The 24,432-nt window shown below is 35.9% G+C and overlaps 1 protein-coding gene across 2 annotated transcripts in view; it reads left to right on the top strand.

Moving 5' to 3' along the window:
• RNF17 (ring finger protein 17) overlaps positions 1-24,432 on the top strand; it is a 147,017-nt gene that overhangs the window by 62,046 nt on the left and 60,539 nt on the right. For both annotated transcript variants that reach the window (XM_036097134.2, XM_078070617.1), the window contains exons 18-22: positions 547-667; positions 3,941-4,061; positions 14,763-14,990; positions 15,657-15,807; positions 15,964-16,082. In XM_036097134.2, the coding sequence (XP_035953027.2) occupies positions 547-667; positions 3,941-4,061; positions 14,763-14,990; positions 15,657-15,807; positions 15,964-16,082 (740 nt within the window). The remainder of the gene's footprint in view (positions 1-546; positions 668-3,940; positions 4,062-14,762; positions 14,991-15,656; positions 15,808-15,963; positions 16,083-24,432) is intronic.

Genomic DNA, 24,432 nt, shown 5'->3' with positions numbered 1-24,432 from the left:
GAATAAGTAAAAAATTATCCTTCTCTTAGAATCCTATTCCCCAGAAGACAAGGAAGGTTAATGGGGCTTATTTTCTAACTCACATTACACCTAGACATTTGTTAAACAATATTTTTCATTTTAAAAATGGGTAAAATATTATAGGAAAAACTTGAAAATATAGATAAACAAAAAGAGGAATCATTTAGAACTATTGAATATTTTTTATAAATATAATTCTAAGATGCATCTTCTGTTTTTAACAATTACAGGATTAGACAAATAGTCCTATAACCTGCCTTTCTCATTTAACAGTATATCATAAGTATCTGTAATTCTTTCAGTAGATGCTTGTTATATCAGTGTCTGAATGTGCAATAATTCAACCAAATGCTCTATTGATTCCAGTTATTGGTATTTAAAAAATATTTTATAAATACCTTTTGCACATTTATTTTCCAAATATATATTCAAACAGAGTTTTTTGACACATACAAAATTTTATTTTAATTCTAAAATAACTAGAAATTTTACTTTTTCTTAATGGCGCAATTTTGTTTGACACAGGCAATTAAATGTAAGCTGGCCTATATTGAACCATGTATAAGGACAATGCAGTGGTCCAAAAAAGCTAAGGAAAAATTTGAAGAAAAGACTCAAGATAAATTTATGACATGTTCAGTCGTTAGTAAGCTATTTCCATTTTTATTTGTTGCTATGTGATTATATATAATAAGAATAACATTATAATACAACATTTGCCAGATTTTAGAATAAATTCAATGTGTCATCAGTAAGAGTAGTGAGAGAACATTTATTGAGAATTAGGTATAGTGGATGTAGTTGCAGGCTCTAGAGTATAAAATCAGTACAAGGCAAAAATTGCCATTAAAAAATCAAGTTATCCCAGGGGTGCCTGGCTGGCTCAGTTGGTGGAGTGTGTGACTCTTGATCTTGGGGTTGTAGGTTCAAGCCCTACATTCGGTGTAGAGATTACTTAAAAATAAAATCTTAAAAAAAAAAAAAAATCAAGTCATCCTGGACATGGCCTCTTGAAAGCCTTAAAGCCAGAAATTAGCTTCTCTTATTTCTGTTACATTTCTGCAAGGGCTCTATCCTGATTTTGGCATGATGAATGCTAAAGTTTAATGTGCAGGAAAGTGAGGGGAGGTGGGACATAACTGTTAAATAGTTTTCGTATGTTTTTTCATTTCATTTGACTTAAGTGAATTCAACTGTAGGCTCTTCCCATATTTTGAAAAAAAGTTACTTCTTTTTTGGAGTAGTTTGGGTGCAAGATACAGGCTGACCACTAGCTCACAATTTTGTAACCCAACATGTTCTGGAAATGAAAAGTTGAGTAGCAAAACCTGATCTGAATTGACATGAAGATATATATAATCTTTATCTCCTTTATAGTGAATATTCATATATTCCATTTCAGGGTAGTAATGTATGTTTGTAGGCTGCTGCCTCAGAATCTGCTGGGGGTATTATAAAATATGCAATATATCTTTTATGTAGCTTTTCTCAATTTGAAGTTCTAAAACCTGTCTGGCCCCAAGGGGTTTAGATGCAGGGGTTGGGGAGTGGTGGGAGTCTGTTATTTATCTGGCTGTGTTGGTCTTAATAAGTATTAGTGCAAGACACACAAGATTATGTTTACTTAGGGTTGATTTATGGGAATTTCCAGGGTAATTTTTACTATATCTGTTTGTTCACATTTATCATACTACCATTAAATGAACCCAACCACCAGAAGAGTGTTAGCTTATGTTACAGTGAGAAGACTGAGTGAGCAGCTTCAGTGATCAGCTGCTCAAGGTTATATAACCGGGAACTGATGGCGTATCAGTGATAATTTATCCATGTTGTTGATATGAGAAATTGTTCTGAAGAAATAATTTCTTTAAAGAGGAATGTGGTTATAGATATTGCATCCTCAGTCAATAACATTTTTATATCAGCCTTCTCTGATGTGAGCAGTAAATTAAGGGCTTCTTAGTCCTTGAGTAATCTCCTCTGATTTTGAGCTGACTTTAACCTAGATAATTCTGCTTACCAACTTTGCTTTTGGTATTTTATTCTCTTGGTTTTAGCTCCCCGCCCTCTATTGGTTTTAGCTCCCGTGGACAGCATCAAGACCTGACTTGGTTTCTTTCTTGACTCCTTCTTTTTCGTACTTAGTTACTTGTTATACCAATAACATCCAAACACTAGCCATAACATAGTTATTATGCTAGATAATTTGTTTGAGCAGGGCCTTCTGGCACTCCTTAAATCTAAAAGATCTACCCCATTAACCTGCACAATGATGAGATTGAGAGTTTAAGACATTAATAATAGATGAGAAGGGGAGCCTTCCATTAATATGCATTGTTACCTTATAAAGCAAGGGTTATTTAAATTTTAATTAGCAGAGTAGGGAAGTTGGTAAAGGTACAGAACATATGGAAAGTTGGGCCTGTTGGAATAAAGAACTCTATATATGGGAAATACGAAGTCAAAGAATTAAAGGGAACACAAGACATGGAAAGTAAGGAGATGAAAACTGAGTCTCAGCATTGCTTAGTGTTTTATTTTTAGATGATATATCTGGTCCATTGAAAAGTAGTCAGGAATCATTTTTAGGCTCTTGAAAAAAGTTTTCTAATATTTTTATGACTAGATAATATAAGATGCTGGTAACACTTTATCTTTTTATTTGGAATGATCATTCTGACCTGCAGCTACCAGCTGCTATTGTGTAGAAGGTGTAGGTATAAACTGCATTGAAGTGTGCATTCAGTGCATACTTTAGTGCACTGAAGTATGTGTTTCCTAAAGAAATTACTCTGTTGTTTATTCAGATACATATTAGGCAGGTTCTCTGTGCTATGTACCATAGCATGTGCTTAGCATGTAGTCTTGCCTCCCCTCCCTGCCCTAACACTGGAGGACTTAGAAGCTAGAGAGGGCCTGCCCTTTTTCCACTGTAAGCCCTAAGTAAGGGAAGAGAAAGAGATGAGAGGAAACATTTAAATATATTGGACTGAGGGGCACCTGGGTGGCTCAGTTGGTTAAGTGTCGGACTTGATTTCAGCTCAGGTCATGATCTCAGGGTTGTGAGATGGATGGAGCATATGAGATGTAAACTTTACCCAGTTTAGTTTAAGAAATAGATCTAAATAGGTCTACTTGTTTACGTAACCAATATGTATTCTAAAAGAAGTTAAAAGTTAGATGGTTTGTCCTAAAAACACAGGGATGGGGGAAAAAAATCCAGATTCCAATCTCTAGTTGAGGATTCTAGATTGAGTTTTTGTTGTGTTAAACTTTGTGCCATTCTTATAAAAGCTGTAAACCTTTGCAGATAACCACTGGGCTAAATTTCATTCTTTTGTCCTCTGGAACTTGGATGAATTCAGTAAAATAGTTTAAAAACACATCAGAACAGGGGCGCCTGGGTGGCTCAGTCGTTGGGCGTCTGCCTTCGGCTCAGGTCATGGTCCCAGGGTCCTGGGATCAGGCCCCGCATCGGGCTCTCTGTTCAGCAGGGAGCCTGCTTCTCCCTCTCCCACTCTGCCTGCTTGTGTTCCCTCTCTCACTGTCTCTCTCTGTCAAATAAATAAATAAAATCTTTAAAAAAAAAAACAAACACATCAGAACACTTCTTCAATGAATATGTCAATTATATTTTTCTGAATTTAAAAGCTTTAAACTGCTTTTGATTTGTCATAGAACAGTACACAATAATCTAAAATGAAAATGTTATTAATTTGCATATGCTACAGATAACATAGACAATTGTTTTATCTTTGCAAAATACTACTTTTACCCCTACAGAGAGACTTTGATATTATTCAGCAAAAAACCACACGTGCAAAATGAAATTGTTTACAGCTTTTTTTTAAATTACCTCATTTAGTATGTTTTGCAACATATTTCTTTCTTTCCCCAAACTCATCTTAATGTTTTACAGAAATTCTGGAAGATAATGTGCTCTTGGTTGAGCTTTTCGATTCTCTTGGTGCTGCTGGAATGACTCCTACTAGTATAAATGACCAGCTAGTCAAAGAGGGCCTAGCATCTTATGAAGTAGGGTAAGTAGACCTATAAATGTTTGTTAGTTTGTACATAACACTTTATTCACAAGAAGGATAACTGGCATATCATTCCCTTTAGGATATGTGCTTAGGCCATAGCTTTGGGAGTTTTCACCCTGTTTTGGGTCAAGAAAAATAGGCGGAAAAATAACTGGAGTCATTAGTCTAATGGGGAGTAGAGTGGCTTTTCCCTCCATCCCTAAGGGACCCTGAAACCAAGAGAGTGGCTTCTAGGGATTGAAGGTACTTCTAAGAAAAAGAGAATGGCATCTTATTTCTAGGTGGAATATCTGCTTTGGCAGCCCTCTCTGCCTATTTGAGAAGAAAATTAGGAAGAGAAGTGGGAGGATAGGGTATTTAGTGGTAGAGTTAGCCCAAATTTCCCATTTGGAGAAATGTGAATTCTTTCTGGGTTCAAGTGGTTACTTTGAACAAGAACCAGATTTGAGCCATTGTGCCTAGTACCCAAGACAGACCAGTGGTTGAGCAACCCTGAAGCAAAAGGGCAAGGGGTGGTGAGGAGGGGTGAGAGGGTTGGGAGTCAAGACAAAACAATTCTTTCATAATACAGACTTAGGCAGTAGGGTGGCCCTGAAGGGTCTTCTGAAGAATTCCCACATACCGTTCTCAAGAAAGCAAATATTTGATAACACCCACACATAATGTCTGTCAGAGTAAGCCAGAGAAGCAGAAATCTGTAGTCATGTGCTTAGCATGTAGTCTTGCCTCCCCTCCCTGCCCTAACACTGGAGGACTTAGAAGCTAGAGAGGGCCTGCCCTTTTTCCACTGTAAGCCCTAAGTAAGGGAAGAGAAAGAGATGAGAGGAAACATTTAAATATATTGGACTGAGGGGCACCTGGGTGGCTCAGTTGGTTAAGTGTCGGACTTGATTTCAGCTCAGGTCATGATCTCAGGGTTGTGAGATGGAGCCCCACTCGGGCTCTGTGCTGGGCATGCAGCCTGCTTAAGATTCTCTCTCTCCCTCTGCCCCACCCTGCCCTTTCTCACTTCCTCTCAAAAAAAAAAAAAAAAAATATATATATATATATATGCAGATATACAGATATATATATACATATATATATAATTTCTCTTTTTTTAAAAGTCAGGGTTATTGAGGTAAAACATACAATAAAATTTCATCCTTTTACGTATACAGTCATATATAACCATTATCACAGTCAAAATACAGAGTATTTCTATCACCACAAAAAGTTCCTTGTGCACCTCTGTAGTTCTTTCTTGTCCTCCACACCCAAAACTTGACAATTACCGATCTAATTTCTGTTTCTATACTCTTCCACAACTTCTTATAAGTGGAGTCATAGTGTATTTGCCTTCTGTGTCTGGCATCTTTCATTTAGCTTAATGCTTTTGAGATTCATGAATGTAGTTACATGTATCAGTAGTCTTTATTGCTCTCTACTATCCTGTCGTCTGGATATACCATAATGTTATACATTCCCTAATTGATGAACATTTGAGCTATTTCCAGTTTGAGAGATTTTATGAATAAAGGTGTTGTAAACATTTGCATACAGGTCTTTGTATGTAGACATATGTATGTATTTTCTCTTGAGTAAATACCTAGGAGTAAGATTGCTGCTTATAAGGTAAGTGGGTTTTTTTCTTTATTTAATCTAATGCCCCACCCACATTATTGCCTTGATAATTTTGGTGTAAATCTCAGACACCATATAACTTCATCCATTTAATATTTTGGTATGTAGATCTAAAAGAAAAAGTTTTTTTTTAAAAAAAAGGTGTGTTTTTTTAACTTTATAAGAAACTGCCACACATTTTCTAAATTGGCTCTACCATCCTGCATTTCCACCAGCAATTTGTGAGAGTTGTATTGTTCTATATCTTTGCCAGCACTTGATTCTATCATTTTGTGTTTACATCAGCCCTTCTAATAGAAATACAGTGTTTTCTCGTAGTAGTTTTAATTTTAATTTAATGACATTAAAGATCTTTTCATATGCTTATTTGCCATCTGTGTCTATTCTTCAGTGAAGTTTCTTTTCAAATGTAAAATCTTCTGTAAAATTGTGTTGCTTATTGTTCTTGAAATGTGAAAGTTCTTTAATATATTCCAGGTACAAGTTCTTCATCAGATAATGTGCTCTGCAAATATTGCAAATATTTTTTTTCCAATCTCTGCCTTCTTAACAGTGTCTTTCAAAGAGCAGTTTCTGGTTTTGAAGTCTACTTGGACAGTTTTTTCTTTCATAATTGAGGCACTTTGTGCTGTAATTAATAACTCTTTACCTAACTCAAGGTCATAAAGATTTTCTCCTATGTATTCTTCCTAAGTTTTATAGTTTTAGGTTTCATATTTAGGTCTGTCATCTTTTTTATTTTGTTAAATAGACTTTATATTTTGGAGCAGTTTTGGGTTCTCAACACTGAGCAGAAAGCACAGGGATTTCCCATGTATTCCTGGCTCTCCCAACAGGCACAGCCTCCCGCACTGTCACCCACCAAAATGGTACATTTGTTAACATCCATGAAACTACATTGACATATCATAATAATCCGAAGTCCATAATTTACATTAGTGTACATTCTGTGGGTTTTGACTAAATGAATGAGGACATGAATCCACCATTATAATATCAGAGTATTTTCACTGTCCTCAAAATCCCTTGTGTTCTATTCATCCTTCCCTCCCTCGAATCTCTGGGAACCACTGATATTTTTTAGTGTCTCCATAGTTTTGCCTTTTCCAGAATATCATATAATTGGAGTCATACAGTATATAGCCTTTTCATATTGGCTTATTTCACTTAATAATATGTGTTTAAGCTTCCCCCTTGTCTTTTCATGGCTTGATAACTCATTTCTTTCTAGCACTGAATAATAGTTCATTGCCTGGATGTACCACAGTTTGTCTATCCATTCACCTACTAAAGGACATCTTGGTTGCTATCAGGTTTTGGTAATTATGAATAAAGCTGCTATAAACATCCACATGCAGGTTTTTGTGTAGACATAAGTTTTTACCTCCTTTGGGCAAATACCAAGGAGTGTGATTGCTGGGCTGTATGGTAAGAAGTGTTGTGTAAGAAACTGCCAAGCTGTCTTCCAAAGCAGCTGTACCATTTTGCATTCACACAAGCAATGACTGAGGGATTCCTGTTGCCCTATGTCCTCATCAGCACTTGGTGTTGTCGGCGTTCCAGATTTTGGTGCTTTGATTATATGTGTAGTGGTAGTATCTCATTTTTTGTTTTAATTTGTGTTTCTATGATGACATATGATGTGGAGCATCTTTTCACATGCTTATTTGCTATCTTTATATCTTTTTTTGGTGAGGTTCCTCTTAATGTTCTGGAACCATTTTTTAAGTGAGTTGCTTTCTTATTTTTGAATTTTAAGTGTTCTTTGTATATTTTGGAAAACAATACTTTATGGTATGTGTCTTTTGCAAATATTTTCTCCAAGTGTGTGGCTCTCTCTTCATCCTCTTGATAGTGTCTTTTGCAGAGCACATGTTTGTAATTTCAATGAAATTCAACTTTTCAGCATTTTCTCTCATGAGTCATGGAATAAAACTATTTTTAAACTTCAAATTTTTTCCCTTTGTCTTAAGCAGCTTTGGGGAATAAGGCATTTATTAGATGAATATTCCAAAATATCACAACTATCAAGAGCATCAGAGGAAAACAGCAAGCACCCATCACCTCACTTTGATATGCCACTGTTATAGGGGAGCACTAAAGCTAAAACAGAACTATTCCACAGTAAGCAAAACAGATTATGGAAAGAAGAGCTCTTTGTGACAGTGACTCAACTTTCTGCAAGAGCAGTTTCTATAACATACACAGGGAGCTCTACTAGCTTTTAAAATAAAATTTCCCTGCCTTTTGCATCTCTCCATATATATAAATTCAAAATTAAGTGAGAATTTTCTAGTTACAAATCATAAATTTAGTGGGCAATATTGAAGTCATGTGTGATACAACTCTGCCTTCACCCCCCCCAAAAAGCAAGATAGATGTTAATTAACTAGAAAAGCGGAAGCCTTTCATGATGTGTACTTATATCCAATCACTACAGTGTGCACTTTAAATACCTTACAATTTTATATGTCAATTACACCCCAGTAAGCTGAATTTTTTTAAATTGGCCATCTAGTGGTAAAGTATGGTCAACATACAGTAGAAGATAACATTAATGTGTTAAACTGTGAACATGCCCTGAATTTTTCATCAATGTTAGTATCTTTACATGGATATTTAAGCCATATAATCCAGTTGCTTCTATTCTAGCCAAAAGTTAAAGGTACAGTTCTTGGCCATAGAAATTTGTATTTCTTTTGAATGACTCTCTTAGCCAGTCTGGGTCACTAAAGATAGGTGTAATAACATTGAATTCAGAAGCTTTCCATTGCTACAGTTGTGTTTTAATTAAAATCATGAAATATTTTCTTACCTCTCATTTAACCAAACTTTTAAAAAAAATCAAGGTCATATAGTTTTAACTAAGTTTTTTCCAGTTAACATTAATTTTATAAGGCATCAGATTTGGGCATATAATCAAAGATGGATGTTTAGTTTTTTTAACCAAAAAGTATTAAATACATGTATATGTACTATTTCTCTGGAAAGAGTCATAAAATTCAAAATTTTAAATTTTGAACCATGTACATATATTACCTTCTCAAAAACTAATAACATTTATTTTTTAAGAGCCTATTAATGTGCCACTTCACACACACCAAGATGGCTGTAATAAAAAAAAAAAAGGAAAATAACATGTGTTGATGAGAATGTAGAGAAATTTGACCCTTGTACATTGTGGGGAGGAATACAAATGGTGAAGCCACTATGGAAAACAGCTTGAAGATTCCTTAAAAACTTAAACATAGAATTACCACATGGCCCAGAAATTCCATTCCTGGGTATATACCCAAAAGAATTGAAAACAGGTACTCAAGTACATGTACATATATATTCATAGGTGGAACCACCCTGTTTGTCTGTCAATAGTTGGATAAACAAATTGTGGTAGATAGACATACAATGGAATATTATTCAACCTTTAAAAAGGAATTAAATTTTGGGGTGCCTGGGTAGCTCAGTCTTAGGTGTCTAACTCTTGAATTTTGACTCAAGTCACGATCTCAGGGTTGTGAGATTGAGCCCCGAGTTGGTTTCCATGCTGGGTGTGGAGCCTGCTTAAGATTTTTTCTCTCCTTCTCCCTTTGCGCCCCCCCAAAATAAATAATAAATATAAAGGAATTAAATTTTGATATAATATTGATGAACCTTGAAAACTTTATGCTAAGTGAAATAAGCCAAACACAAAAGGTGACATATTGTATGATTCCATTTATATGAAATATCCAAAATAGTTAAATCCACAGAGAATATAGACTGGTGGTTAGTAAGGGTTGAGGGGAGAGGATTATGGGTAGCAATTGCTTTAGGGAGATTTTATTTTGGAGTGATAGAAATGTTTTGGAACTAGATAGAGGTGTAATGGTTGTGCAACACTGTGAATGTACTAAATGCTCTGGATTGTTCACTTTAAAATACTTTTATTTTATGTGAATCTCATCACACTTTTAAAAATATTTTTAAGTCCATTAGCTATAGATTCAACTCAAGCCAGAACAATTTTGCAAACAAAGACAAAGTTGGAGGACTTCCACTTCCCAATTTCAGAATTTAATATAAAGCTACAACTACCGAGACAGTGTGGTACTAACATAAAGATAGACATATAGATGAATAAATAGAATTGACAGTTGAGAAGTAAATCCTTATATTTATAATTAATTGACTTTTTAAACAAAGGCAGTTCATTGGAACAAAGGTAGTCTGTTCAACAAGTGGTGCTGTGGCAATTGGATATCCACCAGCAAAAAAAGATGAACATAGCCCTTATCTCACACCATACACAAAGTGCACTCAAAAGGGATTATACTTTTAAGAGCTAAAACAAAATTTCTAGGAGAAAACAGGAGGAAATCTTTAGGACTGTAGATTGGGCAAAGATTTCTTAGATATGACACCAGAAGCACAGTTCATAAAAGAAAATTAGTAAGTTGATCCTCATCAAAATTCAAAACTAGTGTATTTTGAAAGATACTATTAGGTAAAGGAAAAACAAATAACAGAGTGGGAGAAAATATTTGCCAGACGTACCCCATAAAGGATTTGTATCTGGAATTCATAGAACTTCTACAACTTAAGAAAACAAATCATTCAACCCCCCAAAAAATGAGCACGAGATATAAGCAAACATTTACCAAAGAAGGTATATAATTGGCTAATAGTACATGAAAAGACATTATTAACATTATTTACCATTAGGTTTAACATTATTAACCATTAGGGAAATGCAAATTAAAACCACAATGAGATACCATTTCTCACCCACTAGAATAGCTATTACACATAAGACAATTACAGATGTTGGTGAGGATGTGGGGTAACCCTTATTACTGTCAGGGATGTAAATGGTATGGCCTCTTTGGAAAATGGTTTGCAAGTTTCTCAAAAAGTTACACATAAAATTACCACACAACCCACCAATTCCACTCCTAGGTATCTATCAGGAGAAATGACAACACATGTTCATACACAGACTTACGAGCAAATATTCATAATGTTATTCAGAATAGCCCAAAACTGGAAACTATGTAAATATCCAGTGAGTGGTGAATAGAATACTATATATTCATATAATTGAATACTATTTAGCCATAAAAAGGAACAAAATACTGACACATCTATATCATGGATAAACCTCAAATTTTAAGCTAAGTAAGAAGAGGTCAGAGACAAGAGACTGTATATTGTATGATTCCATATATATGGTATGCCCAGAAAAGGCAAGTTTATAGATACAAAAAGTTTATTAGGGGGTGCCTGGGGCTAGGGATGAGGAAGAGTCATGGTAAATGGACATAGGGGATCTTTCTGGGGAGAGGTGAGAATGTTGTAAAACTGACTTATGATGGTTACACCATTTGGTAAAGTTAACTCATTGAACCATACACTTGAAATGGGCGAACTTTTTTTTGTGGAAAATCTACCTCAATAAAGTTTTTAAAAGTCCATTAGCTAGTTTTCCCTTTCTATTGTTTGGTTATATAAGCAAGAGATATTTATATGCCTACTTGTTACATTGTACCAAATGTTATACCCAGTGATGAATAAGGATGGTTTGTGCCTTCAAGGAGCTTAGAGTATGTAGTAGGAAGGAGAGATGGTCAAGCTTACCTTTCAGTGTGATAAGGACTCTGCTAAGGGTAGTCACAGTATTATGGGATTTCTGGAGGGTTTACCACTGGAGATTTCACTTAAACTGAATTCTGTCGTACAACTGGGAGTAAAAGCCTATACACAGGAAAAATAAATGTTTAGGATTGTTAGTACACTCACACAGCTGGTAGACAGGAAAAAAGGTAGTAGTGGCAGGTAAGGTAAGAGATCAAGCTGGAGAGAAATGCAGAGACCAGATAATTACAGAACCTTGATCACTGAGAAGTAAAAGTACTTTTCAAACACTTCTGTGTGTTTGAACTTTATCACTTCAGGAAGGAGGGTGAGGGGCTATTGAATGATTTTAAACAGAGGACTGAGAGTAGACTTGGGTTTTGGAAAGCTCTCTGACTGCAAGTCTTAAAAAAAGTGTTAGGCTAGACGTGGGTGCTGTAGGCTATTGAAGTTACAGTTACTTGGTGATAGAAAAATGGGTAGATTATGAAACATGGAGGTGAATATTGCAAGACTTTGCTACTCATTGTAGGTAAGGAAGAGGAGGGGTCAGGATTGACTTTGAGGACCAATGACCATAACCACCTAATACCAGGTGATACTGTTCCTTGAGAACAAGGAACAGAAGAGTGGGGAGCAGGTTTTGGGGAAAACAGATGTGATATCAACTTTGGACATGTGTTTGAGGTGCCTTTGGCATGTTAATGCGGAGGGATATATCTTCACGTGGCAAACAACTGTGCAGTGGCCAGAGGACTGTCAGTCACACACTGTAGTGGTTTATTTGCATAGCAACAGACGCACATGATAAAGAGTGGGAAGCAGGTACAGCAATAGCTAAGGAAATGGATGAGGCGGCGCAGGGGTAAGAAAAGGCCAGACATGTTTATTCATTTCTGAATGCTCGTACTTTTGCTCAACAAGGGCAAATCGAGGTTTCATGGGTGAGCCTGAAGGGCCCCCTTTAAGAAAAGGAATTCAGAGTTTTAACTATAGAATTAAATAAGCAAAAGTAATGTTTACGTAGACTGATAAAAGAAATCCCAGTAACAGATTTTCAAAAGTTGACAAATACTACAAACATTACAAAATTCAGACTCATCACAAAATGCTTTCTTATTACATTTTTTATCTGTATACGAACCACCACTTGAAATGCCAGATTTTGTGATATTCCCTATAGAGAGAAAAGTCTTTAGTATAGATGATTGAAATTTATTTATTGGTAATTTTAAAAAGTGTTTTTTCTGATCCATAGCTCAATCATGGCTAATGTTCTATAAATTTCTAAAAATTGTAGTTACTTTTAGGAAAACCTATCCTGTTTCTTTTTTGTGTTTATATATGTAATAATTTAAGGCATTTCAAATTTTGTTGTGTAATGATGAATCTTAAAGTTTGGATTAGCAATGTTAATTTATTTCATTTATTAATAAGTGGGCATATTTCTCATCCATATTGGGACATGTTTAAGAGTGAAAGAGAAGCAATATGCCAGAACAACAGGTTTAAACCGGGTGGTGTGGTCACTATACTCATTAAACAGTTTGTCATCAGCACCCTCATTGTAGTGGTTTATTATGACATTTATGTTGGACCCTGTATTTTCATGTTGTGACACTAAGGTGATGGGAGTATTTCTGGAATCCTTTCCTACACAAAGATGGCTAGCAATAGCTTAACTCTACAGAAAAGTGGCTATCGATCACAAAACTATATTCCACTAAATACAAGCCAAATGTTTCTCCAACTCAACTTCCCTGTAGTCAACTCAAAGTGCTGTATCCAACACCCAAATGAAAAGAAATGTGAGAGAAGAAGAATGAGGGTAGAGTCTATGACCTTTACTAATTGCAGTTAAAAATGTTTACTTTTGAAAATTTTACCAAAAAAAAAATGTTGATTTGCCCCTCCCAAGTTTCCTGTGTAAGTGAGGGATCCTGAAGCTTAAACTCAAGTTTTACTAAAACCACTTCTGGTATTCTGGCAGCTGCAACCAATCTCCTTGCCCTCCAAAACCCAAATCCCTATTTTCTGACCGCTGCAGCTAGACCTATTGTTTTCATTGTTATCTATTGCCTGTCCTCAAAATAAACCACGAGCTTCCCTTGATCAGTGCCTGCTCTGATCACCTGAGGAAATGAAAAAAAAAATCCCACAAACCAGTGTCTCTACTGGATTCAACTGTATCATACACAGTACCCACCACCCTTTATAAAATAATATCGCCAAAATAACCTGGCTCCTCCCTACCTCAAAGTTCATGCCATCTTCTCTTGCCTTGCTATATCAAACCCTATGTTTTCTTTCAGTTTCTTGAATGTCTAGCTAACTCCTACTTATTCTTTTAAAATCTCTGTTGAAATGTTACTTAATCAGGCAAACGTTCTCCCAGACTAGATTAAATTTCATTGGCCTATGCCAAATCTTTTCTTTGTAACTCTTGTTCATATAATTTATTCTCATGTATGTAACTATGTGTCTCAGGGTCACTATACTTTAAGCACCATGAGAACAGGAACCCTGCCTACTTTGTCCACTGCCATATCTCTGCATCTAGCATTATGCTTGGTTCACAATATGTATCCAGTAAATATTAGTTGAATGGCGATGAATCCATGGATCTCTGAAGAGAGACCTGGTTAGGTGTCTCACCTGGGAGTTAGCAGCATATAAATATAAACAAGTCCATTAGAATAAATGAGATTATCACTTTCATCACTCATCTCAGTCTCACTTGATGAAAATGCAATTATGAGGATTATCACCTATGAAAAAGAACGTCCAAAAATGTAGATCAGGAACCTGAGACTGAAGAAAAACCAGGAACCAAAGAAAGAACATTTCAAGAAGGAAAAAGTAGCTAGTGCTGAGAATTCAAGTCAAATAAGGACTGAAATTTGTCCATTAGATTTAGCAACAAAAATGTTTAAGTCACCTTGGTTAGCTAAATCTCAAGCTTATTGTGAAAGAAATTTTTTCTTTATAGAAATAAAGGACATCTAATTATCTGTGGTTTTAGTCTGAACTAATCTGATTTATTAAATATTCTAAACACTTCATTCAATAATTTCTCTCCTTAATACATTTTAATAGTAATTGGTTACCACTTGAACTCTCATTGGCAAATGGATTGATACTTTTTAGTCAGGTTATCAAACAAATTATGAATAATTCTTCTATTCCTTGTGAGTACAAAATATCAATGGGAAATGGTGAAATTATAAGCAAACGTGGTATTTTAAACTGTTTTTAAAATAGAAAGGTTGGCTTTTAGGGGGTTTTTTGTGCTTACTTTGGTAGTATTTAACCCTTTTTTGAAAAAGAAACTAAAACTGCTATTAATATCAAAACTGGGAAGCAGTGAATCATAGCTAAAATTTGTTCATCTCTAGATCTAAGCAAATACAAACATAAATATTTTGCAAACTGCTCTTTTTGCTAATGGGTTTTGTTGTTTTCCAGATATACCCTCAAGGATAATTGCAAAAAGCATACTGAAGTATGGGATCCTTCTCCAGAAGAAATTATTTCAAATGAAGTAAACAGCTTAAATCCTGTGTCTGTAAAATCTCTACCTAATGAGAATCTCCAGTCACTTTATAATAAGGAACTGCCTGTACATATCTGTAATGTGATATCTCCTGAGAAGATTTATGTTCAGTGGTTATTAACAGAAAACTTACTTAATAGGTATAACATATAAGGAAAACATATATTACCTATGGGCTTTTTTCTATATTTTTTCCTATAAAGATCTAGAAATCATAAATGTAGAATTTTAAAAGCAAAATTATTTCAGCTAAACAGTTATTTAAAAATAGTTAAAAGTACACAAATAGTATCTTTACTAGTTATTTTCACTGTATTATTAGAATTAGTCATTTACGAATACTTATTGGGCACAACCAGTACTCTAGGTAGGTGTTGGGGATATAGTGGTAAAAACATTTACAAGTCTTGACTGTCATGAGGCTTAAATTCTAATAGAGGGAGAGACAATGGACAAATAAAATATTTACTGTAGCAGATGATGATAAAAAAAAATAGAGAAAAAGCAGTTGGGGAGGAGGGCAATTTTGGATAATCAGGGAAGACCTCAAGAAGACAGTGACATTTGTAATGGATCCTGAAGAAAGGGAGTAAGCCATGAGGCTATCTGGAGGAAGATAATCTCACACAGAGGGAACAGCTAGATCAAAGATCCTGCAGTGGAAATATACTTGGGTATTCAAGGAAGAACAAGGTATCCACTTTGGCTGGAGTGGAATGGGTAAGGAGGGACAGTAGAAGACATGTGGTCGGAGAATTATATGTTGTAAGAAAAGGTTTGAAAGTTAAATTTTTTTCCTTATATAGTTTAGAAGAAAAGATGGTAGCTGCTTATGAAAACTCAAAGTGGGAACCAATTAAATGGGAAAATGATATGCACTGTGCTGTTAAGATCCCAGATAAAAATCAGTGGCGAAGAGGCCAGATCATCAGAATGGTTACAGACACATTGGTAGAGGTAAATGAAGAGTTAAAAATAATAATTGTGAAGGTGAATGCATTCAGTATTTTTATCCTGAAATTTTTTTAATCTAATTTTATTATGCTATTCAGTTTGCAAAATATATTTTGAAATATTGTCTTTCCACAGACTCAAAAGTTATTGCTTTCATAGGTCTTGCTGTATGATGTGGGTGTTGAACTAGTCGTGAATGTTACCTGTTTACGAGAACTTCAAGAAAACCTAAGGACAATGGGAAGATTATCTTTGGAATGCTCTCTTGTTGACATAAGGTAGTTATTTGCTGAATAAATTTTCTCACTATTGAATAATTATAAATCTTTTTCTTTTTGGATGGGTTCTTGTCAGTTTTCATTTTACTAACACTCTGAAATTTCATAAATTATTTAATTTTGAGATTTTAAGAAAAGGGAAAGATAAAAATTTGGAGCACATAAATTTTAGTGGTTCTAAGGAATAGAGAGAGGTCAGTATGATTGGTATCTAAGTAGAATTCAAAGTGTTAAATATTAAACTGGAGGGACATAGGCAGATAGAAATAATATGTGTTTCATAAGCTTAGCATTGCATGGAAAGCCAAAAATGTGTAAATTACCAAAAAGTGAATTAAAGAGGATTCTGGGAAAGTGGCATGAAATAGTTTTTGAGTCTAGTAGAATTCTACCATAAACACAGAGCAACTTGGATAGCAAAACTAAAGACAGCACAGTCAGTCTCTACAATAAAAGTAAGCAACTAGATTTCCCTCTGTAAGCCCCCAGATACAAACAGGTGTGGCACACCATGCCCTTATGGACCCTTACAGTTATCAGCATTTGTGTGGAAGGAAGGCTGACTGAGAATGGTATTTCACTGGAGCATGCAAGCCAATCTGAGAACAGCAACCAAGACTGAGAAGAGAGTAATGCAAGATGCTCTTCATAGCTGGATGCTAAAGATCTATAATGTGCCACAGTTTCATGGTACTGGAGCCATAGCCATATAACCTTTGGAAGTAAACTGATGCTGTCTTCCATGACTCACACTGAATAGAAACTGTTGGAAATAGAGCCTAATATTAGCAAGTCAGACAATGGGGCAAAGGAAAGAAAAGATGCAGGCAAAAGTAGGGGAGAGGAGCAAGATATCAAAATATGAGGCCACATTTTCTGTCATTTTGGTAAAACAACCCTGGAGAATTCTAGAACCATGAAGCTAAGAAAGCAATTGTGATCCACCACTTCCTTCTAAAAGCAGAGGAAATTTTATTTCACTTAAAACATGAGCAAAAGAAAGAATTACAGTCAAATTCTGTACAAACTATTATGAGAAAAAATAATAAAAAGCCAAATAATACCCCTAAAGGCAATGGACACCCACCAAAAAGGCATGCTCACAAAACAATGAAACTGTAAATTTCAAAATGAACTAAAAAATTTAGAAAATTATGGACACTGAAGAACAACATAAAACTATAAAAACTCAGAAATAAGGTTGATTACAGAAAAAGGAAATTTGAAATGAGAAATGACAACACTCAAAGAATTAGAAATAAAAGAAAATTGAAAAATCATATCAGAAATACAGACTAAACTAGAAAAAACACAAAAGCAAATACACAATAGATAGTATCTTAAGAGAAATAGAAGGCAGGGGGTGCCTGGGTGGCTCAGTTGGTTAAGTGTCTACCTTCGGCTCAGGTCGTGATCCCAAGGTCCTGGGATTGAGCTCCGTGTCAGGCTCCCTGCTAAGCAGAAAGCCTGCTTCTCCCTCTCCCTCTGCCTGCCCCTCCCCCTGCTGGCATGCGCGCTCTCTCTATCAAATAAAATAGATAGAAGATAGAAAGGAGGACAAACTTTTTTTAAAAATTTTATTATGTTATGTTAGTCACCATACAATACATCATATGGTTTCACTTATTTGTGGAACATAAGGAATAGCATGGAGGACGTTCGGAGAAGGAAGGGAAAAATGAAGGGAGGGAAATCGGAGGGAGATGAACCATGAGAGACTATGGACTCTGAGGACAAACTTTTAAAATAAAAAAAAGCCAAAAATCCAAAAGATTAAAACAAAAGATCTCTAAAATAGATCAAAAAAGGCTCAACATAATGTGTAATAGGAATCTCAAAGAAGAAAATTAAATAGAACAAAACAATACTAAAAACTACAAGAAAGTGTTCTTAAAATAAAAGACTACTTAAAACTATATATAAAAGGGCGCACTGAATGTCGTGGAAAATTAATTCAGGAATGCTGACACTCAGAGATTAGTAAAATTATTAATTTATAAGAGGAAGATCACACTGTCATCACCAACACTTCATGCCACATGGCAGCGGAGTAACATTTTTATTTTATTTTATTTTTTAAAGATTTTATTTATTTATTTGACAGAGACACAGCGAGAGAGGGAACACAAGCAGGGGGAGTGGGAGAGGGAGAAGCAGGCTTCCCGCTGAGCAGGGAGCCTGATGTGGGGCTCGATCCCAGGACCCTGGGATCATGACCTGAGCCGAAGGCAGACGCTTAACGACTGAGCCACCCAGGTGCCCCCGGAGTAACATTTTTAAAATACTCAAAGAGAATGGCAGAGTATGGGTTTTATATCCACCCAAACTGACCTTCAGGTATAAAGACTACAGACAAACTAGGAACCACTCCTGAGGAATCTGTAAGAGAACAAGCTTTAGTTAATCAACAGTACGTGAGAGAGTTTGACTTAAGAACTGGTGGTGAGTGTTATATTTATTTTACCTAAAGAACAAAGACTAAATGATCATTGTTACGGAAGCAGTATAGTATGGAAAGTAGATATGGCACAATTTCAAAAAAAATGTAGGGAGATAGAAAGTTAAGTATTTGTGAAAAGTGGAATAAGCTTGCCTTTTGCCTTATTAACTAGGAGTGAGGATTTCCAATAAGATACTGGGGAGAAGTTGCTAACAGTATTGATTTAATACGGGAACTCTGTTAACATTTTATATAAACAAATTAGCAAAACTAGTAAGGAAAATGAAATTATAGTCTCTCAGAAACTTCTTCAAATGACTTTTTTTTTTTTTAAGAGAGGGAGAGAGGTAGGGAAGGATGGGTGCGGCAGGGCAGAGGGAGAGAGAGAATCTCAGGCAGGTTCCACACCCAGTGCAGAGCTTGACACAGCCAGATTTCACAACCCTGAGATCATGACCTAAGCTGAAATCAAGACTCTTAACTGACTGAGCCACCCAGGCGCTCCTTCTTCAAATGACTTTAAAACATAATAAGCCGTCTGTACATACTTACCAGAATATATCCTAAGGACAAAAAAGGAACTGTCCCCTGCCAAAATCAACCGTTTTTTCATTAATCCCAAAGTTGGTTGTAATGTTACTGAAACTACTGTGTGTGTATTGTGGGATAAGTCAAAATTATAATTATGTATGTAACATTGAGACCTGGTATGGTTGATACATGATAAAGATGGTAAGATTAAGGTTAATTTACCTTGTACTCCTGATTTTGGATCAGAATTATAACTAGAAACTCATGTGGTATTTTAATTGTAAAAAATACATGTCTTTTGGGGCACCTGGGTGGATCAGTCATTAAGCGTTTGCCTTCGGCTCAGGTCATGATCCCAGGATCATGATCCCAGGGTTCTGGGATCGAGCCCCGCATTGGGCTCCCTGCTCGGCATGAAGCCTGCTTCTCCCTCTCCCTCTCCCGCTCCCCCTGCTTGTGTTCCCTCTCTGGCTGTGTCTCTCTCTGTCAAATAAATAAATATAATCTTTAAAAAAAAATACATGTCTTTTAGCCTTATAACATGAAGGACCTAATAGCAGTGACCTGTGCTGGTGTACAAATTGTGGTCTCCAAATACCATTTCCCAATAAAAGAAATTGGAGCTCTTTGGGACACTATTGATTCCAGATCTTGGACAGGAAATGTACAGTATGAGCCTAGAATATTGTCATAGCAAAAAACAAAGCTGTAAAAAAAAAAATGTTATGACAAAAGGACTCAGTAGCCAATCTGAATAAACTTCCACTGACCGAATATGAGACAACTTTAGCATCAGTAAGATAGTTGTAATGTGGTAAAGCATTTGACATATTTAAATCCCTAAGTTCATAAAGTGATTTTAAAAATCTTATTGGTCACCTTCACAGGATTCTAGGGAACTACCTCATTATTCTGAAACTGGTGAATAAGGAAAATGAAAATTTGTCTTGCTTTTCCTATACTATCTATATCTCAGGATAATCAAATAGTTGATAAGGGGAAGTTGTTCTTTGTAAGTATTCCAGCTAACAAAGGAAGAATGATATCATTAGAATTCTACCATTTTACAACCCTAATAAACTAAGTAGTCAGGGGCGCCTGGGTGGCTCAGTCAGTTAAGCATCTGCCTTCGGCTCAGGTCATGGTCCCGGGGTCCTGGGATCGAGCCCGCATTGGGCTCCCTGCTCTGCGGGAAGCCTGCTTCTACCTCTCCCACTCCCCCTGCTTGTGTTCCCTCTCTCACTGTGTCTCTCTCTGTCAAATAAATAAATAAAATCTTTAAAAAAAAAAACAAACTAGAGTCTAGACAGTGATTGTCAATGGCTGCTAATATCACAAAATGAAAATTGGGCATCATGTGCTTCATGATAGAAGTACACAGCACCACTTATGAATAGTATTGCTGAAATAAGTAGAAACCTGAACCTCATCAATACTGCATAACTAACTATGAATTTAAAGTAGATTCAAGGGACAGAGAAACATATTAAACATCATGGGAATGCAGTCAGCTAAATCCAGTCATGGAAACTGTAGAACAATGACTCAGTTTCTTTAACAAAAAAAATCATAAGGGATAATTCAAAATAATGGTTTGAAACAGGAAAACATGAACACTATCTGAATGGTTGATATTAAAGAATTTTTTTAGGTGTATTGGTACTGTGGTTAGGTTTGTTAAAAAGGACTTCTAGTGAAGTGTAATTGGTGTACAGTTTTATATTCATTTCAGGTGTACCATATAGCGATTCAATATTTATATACATTACAAAATGGTCACCACAGTAAGTCTACTTACCATTTGTTACCATACAAAGTTGTTACAGCCTCTGTCTTATTTATTTTATAACTGGAAAATTGTACCTCTTAATCCCTTTCACCTATTTCATGCATCACCCCTCACCCCTCTGATTTCATGCATCACCCCTCACCCTCTGGCAGCCACCAGTTTGTTCTCTGTATCTATGAGTCTGTTTGTTTATTCATTTGTTTTGTTTTTTAGACTCCGTATGTAAGTGAAATCATATGGTATTTGTCTTTCTCTGTCTGACTTATTTCACTTAGCATAATACCCTCTAAGTCTACCCTTTTTGTTGGAAATGGCAAGATATCATTCTTTTTTTATGGCTGAGTAATGTTCCATGGTATGTATATGCCACATCTTTATCCATTCAACTATCAGTGGATACTTGGGTTACTTCCACGTTTTGGCTGTTGTAAATAATGTTGCCCTAAACATAGGGGTGCATATATCTTTTTCAATTAGTGTTTTTGGATTCTTTGAGTAAATGCCTAATAGTGGAATTATTGCATCTTATGGTAATTCTATTTTTAATTTGTTAAGGAACCTCCATATTGTTTTCCACAGTAGCTGCACCAGTTTGCATTCCCACCAACAGTGCACAAGGGTTCCTTTTTCTCCGCATCCTCACCAACACGGTATTCTTATGGGGTTTTTTGTATGTTATTTATGCATTTTATTTTAATTTTTTAAGTTTTTGTTCAACTTCTAGTTAACAGTGTATTATTAGTTTCAGGTGTACAATATAGTGATTCAACACTGCTGCTCATCACAAGTGCTTGTGTTTTTTATTATAGCCATTCTGACAGGTGTGAGGTGATATCTCATTGTGATTTTGATTTGCATTTCTCTGATGATTAGTAATATTTTCATGTCTGTTGACCATCTGGATGTCTTCTTTGGAGAAATGTCTGTTCATGTCTTCTGCCCATTTTTAATTGGATTCTCTGTTTTTTGGGTGTTAAGTTGTATACGTTCTTTATATATTTGGGATGCTTACCCTTTATTGGATATAAGATTTGCAAATATCTTCTCCCATTCAGTAGGTTGTCTTTTTGTTTTGTTAGTTGTTTCTGTTGCCATGCAAAAGCTTTTTATTTTGGTGTAGTCCCAATAGTTTATTTTTGCTTTTGTTTCCCTTGCCTCAGCATACCTAGAAAAATGTTGCTGTAGCCAATGTCAGAGAAATTACTGCCTGTGTTCTTTGTTAGGATTTTTATGGTTTCAGGTCTAATTTAGGTCATTTTTTCTAAAGAAGACCTACAGATAGGCAACCCACAATAGAATATCACCTCACACATGTTAGAATGGCTATTCTCAAAAAGACAAGAAATTACAAATGTTGGTGAGGATGTAGAGAAAAGGGAAACCTGATGCACTATTGGAATATAAATTGGTGCAGTCACTATGGAAAACACTATAGAGGTTTCTCAGAAATTTAAAATGGAACCACTATATGATCCAGCAGTTCCACTTGTAGATATTTTTAAAAAAACAAACACTGATTCAAAAAGACATATGCACTGCTGGGTTCATTTCAGCATTATTTACAATAGCCAAGGCATGAAAGCAACCTCACTGTCAACCAACAGATGAATGCATAAAGAAGATGTGTGAGGTGATATCCCATTGTACCAGGGTAATGCTGGCCTTGTAGAATGAGTTTGGAAGCATTCCTTCCTTTTTAACTTTTGAAATAGTTTGAGGGTAAGTATTATCCTTTCCTTAAATGTTTGGTATAATTCACCTGTGAGGCCATCTGGTTCTGGACTTTTGTTGGGAGGTTTTTTTTTTTTATTATTATTACTGTTTCACTTTCATTACTACTAATTGGTCTGTTCAGATTATCTATTTCTTCCTGATTATGTCTCGGAAGATTCTGTGTTGTTGTTTTTTTTTCCTAAGATTTTATTTATTTGACAGAGACACAGCGAGAGAGGGAACACAAGCAGGGGGAGTGGGAGAGGGAGAAGCAGACTCCCGGCTGAGCAGGGAGCCCGATGCGGGGCTCAGTCCCGGGACCCTGGGATCATGACCTGAGCTGAAGGCAGATGCTTAACGACTGAGTCACCCAGGCGTCCCGGACGATTCTGTGTTTTTAAGAACTTACCTGTTTGTCCCATTTGTTGATGAATAATTGTTCATAATAGATTCTTATGAGACTCAATATGGGTATATATTATTATTGGATTTCTTTTTTTTTTAATTTAATTTTATTATGTTATCTTTGTCACCATACAGTACATGATTAGTTTTTGATGTAGTGTTCTATGATTCATTGTTTTCATATAACACCCAGTGCTCCATGCACTATGTGCCCTCCTTAATACCCATCACTGGGCTAACCCATCCCCGCAACCCCCTCTAAAACCCTCAGTTTATTTCTTAGAGTCCATAGTCTCTAATTGTTCGTCTCCCCCTCCAAATTTCTCCCCCTTCATTTTTCCCTTCCTTCTCCTAATGTCCTCCATGCTATTCCTTATGTTCCACAAATAAGTGAAACCATATGATAATTGACTTTCTCTGCTTGACTTATTTCACTTAGCATAATCTCTTCCAGTCCCATCCATGTTGATGTAAAAGTTGGATATTCATCCTTTCTGATGGCTGAGTAATATCCCATTGTATATATGGACCACATATTCTTTATCCATTCATCTATTGAAGGTCATCTCAGCTCTTTCCACAGTTTGGCTATTGCAGACATTGCTGCTATGAACATTGGGGTGCATATGGCCCTTCTTTTCACTACATCTGTGTCTTTGGGGTAGATACCCAGTAGTGCCATTGCTGGGTCATAGGGTAGCTCTATTTTTAATTATTTGAGGAACCTCCACACTGTTTTCCCAAGTGGCTGTACCAACTTGCATTCCCATCAACAGTGTAAGAGGGTTCCCCTTTCTCCACAACCTCTCCAACATTTGTTGTTTCTTGCCTTGTCCATTTTTGCCATTCTAACTGGTGTAAGGTGGGGTGTTTCAGTGTGGTTTTAATTTGAATTTCCCTGATGGCTAATGATGATGAACATTTTTTCATGTGTCTGTTAGCCATTTGTATGTCTTCTTCAGAGAAGTGTCTGTTCATGTCTTCTGCCCATCTTTTGACTTGTTTATTTGTTTTATTTTGGTGTTGAGTTTGAGAAGTTCTTTATAGATCTTGGATATCAGTCCTTTGTCTGTGGTGTCATTTGCAAATATCTTCTCCCATTCTGTGGGTTGCCTTTCTTTTTGGTTGACTGTTTCCTTTGCTGTGCAGAAGCTTTTTATCTTGATGAAGTCCCAAAAGTTCATTTTTGCTTTTGTTTCACTTGCCTCTGGAGATGTATCTTGAAAGAAGTTGCTGAGGCCAATGTCGAAGAGGTTACTGCCTGTGTTCACCTCTAGGATTTTGATGGATTCCTGTCTCACGTTGAGGTCTTTCATCCATTTTGAGTTTATCTTTGTGTATGGTGTTAGAGAATGGCTGAGTTTCATTCTTCTGTATAGAGCTGTCCAATTAGAATGGAGAAAATGATTGGAGTCTCTAAGGGCAGAAATGAAAGCTGAACTGGCAGAACTTAAAAATGTTGTCAATGAGAT

Source organism: Halichoerus grypus, chromosome 4, assembly GCF_964656455.1.
Source record: "Halichoerus grypus chromosome 4, mHalGry1.hap1.1, whole genome shotgun sequence".
NCBI lineage: Eukaryota > Metazoa > Chordata > Mammalia > Carnivora > Phocidae > Halichoerus > Halichoerus grypus.
The sequence above is the reverse complement of the archived record's forward strand: the minus strand, read 5'-3'. Positions and strand labels throughout refer to the sequence as shown.